Source organism: Leuciscus leuciscus, assembly GCF_965113295.1.
Source record: "Leuciscus leuciscus genome assembly, chromosome: 2".
In the NCBI taxonomy this organism is placed as follows: domain Eukaryota; kingdom Metazoa; phylum Chordata; class Actinopteri; order Cypriniformes; family Leuciscidae; genus Leuciscus; species Leuciscus leuciscus.
The window spans coordinates 39,455,206-39,467,335 of NC_138726.1; the positions used below are offsets into that span (position 1 = coordinate 39,455,206).

At 37.5% G+C, this 12,130-nt stretch overlaps 1 protein-coding gene across 4 annotated transcripts in view; it reads left to right on the forward strand.

Moving 5' to 3' along the window:
* ano5b (anoctamin 5b) overlaps window positions 1-12,130 on the forward strand; it is a 42,129-nt gene that overhangs the window by 12,248 nt on the left and 17,751 nt on the right. For 2 of the 4 annotated variants that reach the window (XM_082162237.1, XM_082162238.1), the window contains exons 2-5: window positions 1,386-1,447; window positions 6,451-6,558; window positions 7,680-7,748; window positions 9,365-9,769. In XM_082162237.1, coding sequence (XP_082018363.1) covers window positions 1,386-1,447; window positions 6,451-6,558; window positions 7,680-7,748; window positions 9,365-9,769 — 644 coding nt within the window. The other 2 variants (XM_082162239.1, XM_082162240.1) reach the window with 2 other exon arrangements.

Genomic DNA, 12,130 nt, shown 5'->3' on the forward strand with positions numbered 1-12,130 from the left:
TAAATTAGCCCAAACAAACAAATAATTCCCTTCTTTGCTCCGCCCCCAAACATGCAATGGATGTCACTATCATAGCAGAAGCAAAGCAAAATAAAGCTTCGCAAAAAATAAAGCAAAAATGACGAACGAACGACTGACAAGGAAGAACAAAATATGAACACAGTACACAAGAGTTAATATTAGAAAAGCGTTCCAGTGCTGGAGAGACTTAAAGGAGAACTCCGGTCAATTTTAACATTGAGCTAATTTTTATGTACATTTGGAGTGCTGTCAGTACAGAGAACAACGACAAAAATCGGTGTTGCCTACACCGTGTTATCCTCTTTTTAAAATTTGCACCCTGTTGACTTCATTTTTATTCATATCTTTCACATCTACTGCAGTCAGATTCACCCGCGTTCACTCCGAAGGAATCACTCACATGACCTGTGCACTTGTAATGACACATCAAGGATGTTAAGAGGCTAAAAGCAGGTTTAAAACTTGCCCCATTGAAGTCAACAGGGTGCAAATTTTAAAAAGAGGATAACACGGTGTAGGCAACACCGATTTTTGTCGTTGTTCTCTGTACTGACAGCACTCCAAATGTACAAAAAAATGAGCTCAATGTTAAAATTGACCGGAGTTCTCCTTTAAACAGGAAGGCCTGAAACAGATGCTGAGGTTGTGTTGTTTCTGCTCTATACAGTATGTCTGGAGCTGGTGTACTGCTGGCGACAAATAATGACACTCAAAACCAGTGTTACTCACGTATTGAGCAGAAACAACATCTGTTTTCAGGCCTTCTCGCTTAAGTCTCTGCTGCACTGGAATGCTGTTCTAATATTAACTTCCTAAAACTCTAACCCTTCTTTTTCCCAGTGATATTCCTTTGACCTTTTTTCTTTTGTAATGTCTCTCAGCCATCTCTCTTTCAACAGTCTTCAAATCTCACTCTCTCTTTCTCTCATCATGAGTGGACACGCCCCCTACTGCTGATTGGCTACAAGCTTATTATGGTGCTCGTTCTGATCCACTTTCTACAGCGTTTTTTAGAAATCGCTTACTGCACCTTTAATACTGCCCACCTTTGGTCTGCGATCTACTGTGCTGAAAAAGCCCTATTTTAATGTAACCAAATATTTCATGTTTTTATATGCTATCTTAAAAACATGCTAAAATTTTACCTTTTAACAGCACAACAGCTTGTCACTGAGCAGTACCCTTAAGTTCGCTTTAGGGAAAACTTTGTACTTTATCTACCACTAAAAGGTGCAAAGTTTAGAACAGCAAGAGCATCTTGGTTGGCATATGATGTTTCCAGTTAGACTATATGGCATTTGTGGTTCTGAGATATATATTAATATTGATATATATTAATGTAATTTCCCCTGTGTCATTTGCAGGTAATAATGGCAGCATTAACTCCATCTCTGACCGAGGGACACAGCTGCCTGGTCACCGGGAGGTAAGATATCAGATATTTTCATCTCAGTCAGATATCTTGTCTGACGGTTCATCTCCATCCTGTTTGAAGAAGCAACAGAATACTACTGTGCTATTTTGTAATGTGGTAAATAGGTCACATTTTGAGGTTGTGGTAGTTTAAATGTGTGTGAATGTACTCACAACAAGAGGTCTCCCAATTGCCCTAAACATCTCTGTTTTAAACATTTATGTTGGGCCAATTTTAACTTGTAAATGTCTAAGTACAGCTCTTGAAGACAGGTCAAAGGGATTTGGGGGTATATACACTTTTATAATGTCCACCAAACGCAATATACAACGATTCACACTCTTTATCATAAAATAATTTATGAACAAAAAATGACATTTGTGATTAAGGATTTTTAAAAAACATTTTGATTTAGACTGTTTTGAAAAGAACCAACTAAAGAACAATTCGCCCACAAATCAAACTCTATTATGGCATGAAAAATGGGTTTTACTCTATATAAGGAATATTTATACTAGAAAAAACTATTCAATTGACGTTTCCATGATTTTAAAGATTACATTCATTTAATTGCAATAATGACTTTTCTTGGCCTGGAAACACATTTTTAAAAATTCCTGGTATTTTGATGACTTAAAGGGGTCATATAATGGTACTTGCACTTTTACAAGTTGATTGTACTGAAATGTGTGTTGGCAGTGCCTGTACACAACCATCATAAAATTATAAAAATCCATCCAGTGTTTTTTTTTTAATCTCCTTATATGTTTTCCCCTCTCTCAAATCAAGCCGTTCGACCTAGTGATGTCACACGGCGGACGCCCCTCCCACGATTGTTGATTGACAGCAGCGTTTCAACACAGACCCGCCCGCGCTCGGGAGCGAGCTGTCAATCATCATAGTCCGCGCGTCATTGTTGATACCGGAGCACTGTCTGTGAGCAGAATGGCGTCTAAGCGATTGTGGTGTTCTGTTCTTGGGTGTAATAAGGAACACAGCAGTCATTTTGATGTTCCTAAATCCGAACCGCTGAAGACGCAGTGGCTGAGTTTTGTTTTCGAAGGGAATATTCCCCACGATCAACGTCAATGCTTTCATGTTTGCGCGAATCATTTCACACACCAGACTGCTCGAGGGTCAGTATAAAGCTGGTTTTGCTAAGAAGCTGCTTCTGAAAAAAGGATCGGTACCAACTATTCGTGTTCCTGCTGCACCTCCAGAAGAACTGAAGTGAGTGTAACGTTTTATTAAGCTTTATATTAATATTTATATTAATCTTTGCAAATCGCTTGCACGCTTCACGATGAATGCAGCTATTTTTACACTCAGGGTACATTACAGCATGTTTTCTATGTACGACGTTCTCAATATAATTCATAATCCCACGTTTATAATGAACAACGCGTTATGGTTATTGTGTTATTATTTCAAACGGTGTACGCACAGAACAGAGGGGCGGGGTGAGCAAAGCTCATTATCATTTAAAGACACATGCACTTAAACGGCGTGCTGAAAACAGAGCTGTTTTTTACCAGGTAAAATGAGTGTTTTCTTACAATACTAATGAGAATTTTTAATTAAAGTATATTACAAACTTTTAATTTAGACCCTAAATAATCATATTAGCTTGTACAAAAATGCCATTATATGACCCCTTGAAGCAACCCTGAATATATTCAAATTCTCACACGTTTAGAAAATTCTTATGTTTATTATACAGAAGGAGTTTATGGTTGTTCCTGAGATGGACATTGGACCTTTTAGTATATTTTTCCACTGCATTAAAAAATATAAAAGTACTCACTTTCCTCAGTCTTAAGCATTGATTTGGGCAATAATAAGCTATGTAAGCAGCAAGCATCAATAGATTCTTTCTCTTGCTGTTGCACTTTGCTAATGATAATTTCCACATCTTAGTGCAGTCAGCAATAAAGGAGTGTTTTGGCAAGCCATGTGCAATGGTACATATTTGTCTTGATATTTCACTAAACCTGGATGCTGATAAAGAATAACCACAAGGTTATGGAATTACTCACCCTTGTGTTACCAGTTTAGTGAGGGGGCATCTAGAACTGAAACTGTAGCTCTGCTTTTTAGTGAATAATGAAGTATCCCAGAGCAGTATAAACCAGTTCATCACAGGAGAGTCTCCAGGCTAAGGCATGTTTCCCCCAGTTCTCTGCAGTGAGGGGGAGTGACCTACTCTTATCAGAGGTCTCTGTGTGAGAGAGTGTGCAGCTTGCTGTTTACATTTGCTAGCACTATTTTGGACAATACCTCTCTGTGACATACCACCATTGGAGCACTTTATGAAAATTATGACAGCTCAAACTGAGGTATGGACGCGATGGAAACAAAAATTAAATTACACTTCAAATACATTTTTTTCCAAAGATGTTTTCTGTCATTTTAGGTAGTTTTTATCACGCTGATGCAAGTTGAAGTGTTTTTTTTATTATTATTTTTTTTAATTTTTTTTACAAGTCTGGTCTTAGTTGGTCTTGATGCTATAAAAATGGGAACGTGACATCATGATTGACAGCTTCTCCAAACGAAGTTGTGCACTGATGCACCAACAGACTTTTTTGGTGATTTTTGGGAGGAGATTGGAGCTTCAACTTTAATTTCTACATGTCCATAACTGTTTATTTGACATAAACGGACATAATGAGTTGTTCTGAAGTAAGCTGTACTAACGGTTTCTGCGAGAGTGAGGCCGGGATATCGCGACTCCACTTCGCGTTCACTACTGCGCAGAAGCAGGTCCCAAATCAGCGCAAGATGTCAGCGCCATATTAGGACTTTGGCGGCTTCACTTTTCACCAATTGAAGAGAGTGAAGGGAAGAGAGTCCATCTTTTTTTACAATCTATGCTTACTTCGGTAAAGCTTTTTTTTAAATGACTCTTTAAAATGAAACCTTTTTAGGGTTGAACATTACATTTCTTGAAGAGTGCATTGTTATTCACAACAAATCTTAAAATCACAAGTAGCCTATTATACAGTATATGAAATATGCAGAATGTGTATTGTTAAAATGTGTATAGTTTGTATTCAGGGTACTGTATATTAATAGTATATATCATTATTTTTCATTGATGATAGTCTTTTTTTCTTGAACACATGGACAACATCGACATATTTTATTTCGATTGTTTCGAGAGAGAGGTGAGTCATAAGAGGAGGAAGGGTGGATCTTCAGTATCTGTCTTGAACACAAGCAATGATTTGTCACTGTTTTAACACTTCAACAGCTCTGTTGGACTAATGGGACTAGTGCTTTCTCATCTACTTGGCCTTGATATGAACACCCAATGTCTAGTGCTTAAATGCAGATATTAAATAATAAAGTGCAGATATTTCATATATAATGTGAAACTCCATAGATGTCCTTGAGAATTCCTGGAGCTTAAATGATTTTGTTGATTTGTTGTTGCTTTATAGATTGCTTGGAAGCATTTGATTGTCATTTTGCCATCAATAGTGATCAATAACCCTCCGTGTCCTTTCCTAAAGGAGCGCGTACAAAGGTCCCACCTGACCAGTAATGCTGATTAACAAAGTACCTGTTTGAAAATAAGTGCTCCTGTCAGCTCTCTCACATTTAATTAGTGGTCCGCAATAAAATGCCTTCACATATGGCACATTGCCTTGACTTTTTTAGTTTAATGACTTTCCCTGGTTCGGTCACTGACTGGCCTTTTTTTAGACGGACGTGCCAAGCAGGCAAACATTTTTGTGACTGATCTGTTTTGGCTTGTTTTACTGTCTGGAGCTGCATATTTACAGGGACAGCTGCTATTTCCTCCTCCTCTGTGCCTGTGGGATTTGTATGCATGATGTAGAAGATAGAGTATACAGTTTGTTTCTCAATAGTAAAATAGGTCTTGCAGACATAACTCAATGGCATGTTTGTACAAGTATGATGTTTGATGCATTGTGAATCTCCTGAGGTTTTATTATACTCCATTTGCATAATTGTATTAATGTCAGAGGTTTTGGTATTTCGGTTGTGTCTGGGATGGCTGGGGTGTTTGTTTGGTTGTTTTTTAAGCATTTTTTGCTTAAAACATTTACAACAAGGTACCATAATATTAGCATATTTTTTAAGTGACTTGTGTCTGGAGAAAAACCTTGGCATTGTTTGAAATGTCTTGGTATATGAGATAAATACTAGGACATCAATAAAGGAATTATCATCTGATACAATCACTGTATCATGGCATCAACACAATTTTATAAGAGAAGATGGACTACAAATGTGTTCTTTTAAATTCATATTTTTACATAATTGTCTTTTTATGTATTGTCTTTTTGTACAAAGATTTGTACCCAGAAGTGACTTAAACCTGAAAAAAACTTCTTACATCCTCATCTGAAAAATGGTACAAAATTTAAATAAATTATTATTTAAAAAAAAAAAAAAAAAAAAAAAAAAAAATATATATATATATATATATATATATATATATATATATATATATATAAATGCTTAACAGTTTTCTGTTTGGGTTAGGTTACAGTAATTGTAACTAGCTGTATATGAAAAACAATAGAGGTCTATGGAACGTCACCATTTAGGTAGCTAAGCCAGTGTATGTGGGTGTGTGTGTTGATCTTACACTCTACATGTCTGCAAAAGTAACGGCTCTCTTCATACTGTACCTGTGGTTTTCTCAGCACATCTTGCTGCAGCTCTTCCTGGAGCCTCTCATGCTGTCATGATACTATTTCTGCTGTGTTAGTGGGATGATGTTTTACTCGGCAGTAAATTTCTGCTCTCACTACCCTGAGCACTAAAGTGATTTATGCAGTATGGTGAGCATCACCTCCACTGATGTAACGGGTCTTTTGGGGTTTTGTCAACTAAAAAAATAAGCACAGTTAATAGAAATCACTTGCGTCATGACACATTTGTTTATTGTGACAGGAGGCAACCCTGAAAGGCTGTATGGTCATAGTTGTGTAAAAGTGGGAATGCTGTTGATATGAATCTTCTGAATGTTTCTTTTTTAGATAGACAAGTTTGAGGAGAACAGGGACTCTGTGTACTTCAAGGATGGTGTACGGCGCATCGACTTCGTCCTTTCCTACGTTGACGACAAGGATGGAGACAAAAAAGCGGTATGACACTAATATACAGGACTTTCATAGTTATATTATTAACAACACACTTCAAAGACAAGACAGTCACTTAGTCCTTTCTGTTAATTCATTCAAAGATGCATTTAAAATGCAATTCACACACAATTACTTGAATATACTTCCCGTATGATTGTTTTTAAAGCAGAAATAAGGTTGCAAAATGTTCCGCAAATCCCCAAAAACGTATATTAATGAATTATTAAATAAAAAATAAAAAAATATATAAGAACATTATTGAAAATAAGGATGTTTACACTCACGTATTCGAGGTGTTAGAAAATCACAGATTTGCTCATGCACAGATTTTCTGCACCCCTCATTAATTGTTTGTTTTCCACAGTCCTGATCTCTGTCATGCATACAATTCTGGTATTGCTCCATCATCTGTAATTATTATTAATGCAGGAATTCTAATTAGTGTGCGTTCGCTCCAAAATGTTCTGTACTTGGCCTTGTTAAGCAATCAAACAATGGCTGAAGCTTAATATTGCTCACTGTGTACAAAAATAGTGTGATGGCGACCTGTACGTAGGCGTGCAGTGGTGGTGAGATGGGGTGAGATGTCTGCTGGGTCATAAGGCACAGTGAGAAACAGTGAGTCAGAGTCAGATAGAAGCTGTTGCACAATAAACTGAATGACAAACAGTGATTGCATAAAATGAGAGCAGGGGGTCAACCACTTCTCTTTAGTCAGACCCTTCATTCAGTTCAATCGCTGAGAACACTGAAGGGTTTGCTGGTGAACCGGTTTGATCCTCTGTTTTCTCCTGTATGCAGAGGTTGATGCGCGGTCAGGCTCTCTGCTTAATGAAGGTCATATCCCTTGAGTCACCCATTTGAGGTGGTGTTCCATAAGATAAGATGTGGTAGCCATAGGTCACCGGTGCTTGTGGGAAATACGAGTTTTCTCTAAAGACGTAGTCCAAAGCTTGTTTACAACCCTCAGGACTTTAAATATCACATATAAAATAGCCTCATATACAACGCTGAATCAATCGATGACTTAAAACGAATGATAAAAAAGAGAAGGAGACCATGAATGATATAGTTCAATGATAAAGTTGAAAGAAACTGATGTTTTTGTGTGGTCTTTCTTCCAGGAGAGAAGAAGAGAGTTTGAAGCCAACCTGGAGAAGTCTGGTCTTGAGCTGGAGACTGAAGATAAATCGGTGAGGTTCTGAGCCTCAGATGGTTGCACTTCTATTATGGATCTTTTATTTTATTATTTAAAAAATATATATTTTATGCATTTATTTTATTTATATATATGAGCAATATCACACGAGTAGCAGTGAGATATGGCTGTAGGCTATATCCGCACGGCTGTGATTCGGCCGTAGTAGGTAATCACAGTGCTGATGTACAGCCATATCTCACTGCTACTCGTGTGATATTGCGTTTATACAACAGTTCGACGGCACACGTGAGTAAACAAACAAGAAACAACAACGGAATGTCTTTAAAACGTGTCTTTAAGTGTCTTCCTCTTTTGTGCAAAACTACTTCTTTCCGCCACAGATTCAAATCTCAGTTTGACAGTTGAGCTTGAGGTATTATGTAGAGTATGGTATTTTGAGAGAGAGATCGACTAAAACGAGTGTATTACCTGCATCTGATATAGCATTCATTCTTCAGGTCGATGTCCATAATATTATATCCAAAAATGACCACTGAGGAAAGCGATATGTTCGTCATTGTCCTTCCCATGACAGCACTAAGACAACTTCCTTGTTCTGGCTCAATAAGTGCTCTAATGGCGTAATAATGTAACTTTCATTGAGGTCCATATCACGATTCTTTCTCAATACCAAATACGGCATATTATTTATATAAAATAATATGTATTGAACAAAAATATTTAAATTAACAACAACAGCCATTATAAAAGACTATAGGAAATACACACAAGCAAACAATTCACTCAAAGGTACAAGCAGCACTCTAGTACAGGATTTAAGTGAAATATAGCCTAAATATAAACTTAATTTTCCCCTTAACCAAAAACGATTTGCTCTGGAACAAGTAATAGATTAATAAGACCGAAGATTGCCCGTTTGATATATCCCAAATTAATTATATCTTTTCTTATTTTTATATTATAAATTCCCGAAGGACTGGCCGATATTACGTTGTTCTCTGCGGGAACATGAGCACTGATCGGCCGCTGACAGCCTGGAGCTCACATCTGTGAAAGCGTCTTGGCAGATTGTAAATTAGGCACTATGATTATATATTAGTCACATATTTGAGGTCTAAATAACCACATTCTTGCCTAAAAAACCTCTTAACAGTAGTATTTTTATTTTATTTTTAAATATGGTGGATTTGCTCGACCGCCATGACAGTCGCCGCAAGCGGAGTGATACAAACGGTTAAACGGTCAGAGTGCTGTTACTGTGTGAATATAGCACTGCTGGAAAAGGCTCTCAGCCAATCAGATTCGAGAACCAGAAAGAACTGTTATTTATCTCCTATATCAAAGCACAGACCTTTATCTTGTTTCTACTGCTTTATATAAAAATATATATTGTGCATTTATTATTCAGATTTTATTTTTTTGTTTTTTTATGTTATTTTATTATATTTATTATTAAAGGTCTATAAGCTTAGACCTATCTCTTGTTTTTTAAAGCTTTATTTAAACTATCAAAATTGCAATTAATGCATTACTTCAAGGTGTCTTTTGATGTGATTTTGTCAAATGCTGTTTTGTTATGCATACAGATACCTTGTTGCGCATTTTCCAATATAACACTTCCCCTCTCAAAAAAAACTCCCCATGCAGGAGTCAGATGATCGTAAGACATATTATCTGAAGATCCACGCTCCATGGGAGGTGTTGGCCACCTATGCGGATGTGCTAAAGATCAAAGTGCCCTTTAAAGCGAGCGATATTCCCAAAGCTCGAGAAGTTCCTCTGGAGTGGCTCACTCACCCTTTCCGGCTTCCAGACGGCATCATGAGGCCAGAGCCGGACTACTTCACTGCACCTTTTGACAAGAGCAAGATTGACTTCTTCCTCATTGATGATAAGGACACGTTTTTTCCTCCCTCCACACGCAACAGGATCGTGTACTACATCCTGACCCGCTGCCCTTACTACAAGGAAGACCGTAAAGAGAGAGATAAGACGGGAATCAAACGACTGCTGAACAACGGCACCTACACCTCAGCTTATCCCCTTCATGACGTGAGTGTGAGATTTATGCACTTTTGCGTTTTTGTGCTGTGACTTGTTTCTAATTTAGTATAGCTCCATTTAGAGCTCCATTCATTTTAATGTTATCTAGCAGAAGTTGTTTGTGCATTCCAGTGGATTTTTAATACATATTCCATAATAATAAAAATAGAATATTATTATTATTATTATTAGTAGTAGTAGTAGTAGTAATAACAATGATGCTATATTATATTAAACCAAAGAAAACTACAAAGTTAAAGGGATCATGAATTGAGAAATTTTCCTTGATCTTTTGACATATAAGAGGTATTACTATAAAAATATCCTGTACATTTCTGAACTTCCTCGTAATTCCAAAAACAGCTTTTACTGAAACCAAGCTGGCAAAACGACTCGTTGAGTTTTGTCACATTATGACAATAGAGACAGAGCACAACGCGTCATAATCTGAAGACCACGCCCACCGGGGGGGGAAAACAATCCAACCGTCTCCATTGACTTTGCATTGCGAGAGGCTGCCTCCTTGTCATTTATGACTTATAACAAAAGACAGAAAAATGCCTAAAAGCTGCTGTGTGACAAGGTGTACAGCAAACAAGCTAAAAAAAACAGAAATACATTTTTATAAGCTTCCGAACTGTAAAAGCCAGCCTTTAAGGAGACAAAAGTGGATACAGGCAATAAGACGTGAAGCAACAGCAGGATCATCAGAAGGTAGAATGGGTAAATTTAACTTCTCAATATATCTTCTCCTCTCAGGTTCACATAGGGTGGTGAAATAAGCAATCGACATGGTTAAAATTATGAATGTTTTTTTTTACAATATCATGTCGCGTTCCAGTGGGCGTAGTTCTCAGAGTAGTTCGAGAATTAGTTGCGCTCTGTCTCAATTGATCCACTTTTATGTCCTGAAACAACCGTTTTTTTCTGGGTTATTTAGCTTGTTTGCTGTACACCTTGTCACATATCAGCTTTTAGGCAAGGCAAGGCAAGTTTATTTATATAGCACATTTCATACACAATGGCAATTCAAAGTGCTTTACATAGAAGAAATTAAAATAATAAAAAGAAACAAGAATAATTAAAACAGTTTAGAAAAATAAAAATGAAATACAATACAGTACAGTCGGACGAACAGCGGCACAGTGCTCATTCAGTAAATGCATAGCTAAACAGAAGTGTTTTGAGTCTGGATTTGAATGTGACCACTGTAGGAGCACATCTGATCTCTTCTGGAAGCTGGTTCCAGCTGCGGCTGGCATAATAGCTAAAAGCAGACTCACCATGCTTAGAGTGAACCCTTGGTATTTCTAGCTGATATGATCCTAATGATCTGAGTGATCTGTTGGGTTTATATTCAGTGAGCATATCTGCAATGTATTGAGGTCCTAGGCCATTGAATGATTTATATATCAGTAATAATACTTTGAAATCAATCCTAAATCTAACTGGGAGCCAGTGTAAAGACCTGAGGACTGGTGTGATATGTTAATATTTTCTGGTTCTGCTCAGAATCCTAGCGGCAGCATTCTGTATGAGCTGCAACTGTCTTATGGTCTTTTTGGGAAGGCCAGTGAGGAGTCCATTACAATAATCCACCCTGCTGGTGATGAAAGCATGCACAAGTTTCTCTAAGTCTTGTCTGGAAACAAAGCATCTAATTCTTGCAATATTTTTCAGATGATAGTATGCTAATTTAGTTATTGCTTTGACATGACTACTGAAACTAAGGTCTGACTCTAGTGTCACACCAAGATTCCTGACTTGATTTTTAGTTGTTTGACCCCTAGAGAGAAGGTATGCGTTCACCTTGAGAACCTCATCTTTGTTTCCAAACGCAATAACTTCAGTTTTGTCTTTGTTTAATTGAAGAAAGTTTTGACACATCCAACTGTTGACCTCATCAATGCATTGGCACAGGGAGTCAATGGGGCTGTAATCATTAGGCGATAGGGCTAAGTACAGCTGTGTGTCGTCTGCATAGCTGTGGTAAGCAATTTGGTTGTTTCTCATTATTTGGCTCATTGGGAGCATATACAGGTTGAACAGGAGTGGCGCAAGAATTGAGCCTTGAGGGACTCCGCATGTCATGGATGTCCACTCAGACTTATGGTCTCCAATACTCACATAATAACCTCTCCCATCTAAGTATGACCTGAACCATTTTAGGACTATCCCAGAAAGCCCCACCCAGTTTTCCAGCCTGTCAAGAAGTATGTTATGATCGACAGTGTCAAATGCAGCACTGAGGTCGAGTAGTACCAGCACTGATCATTTGCCTGAATCAGTATTTAAGCGAATATCGTTTATTATCTTTATGAGCGCTGTCTCTGTGCTGTGATGCGGTCGGAAACCAGATTGAAAATTATC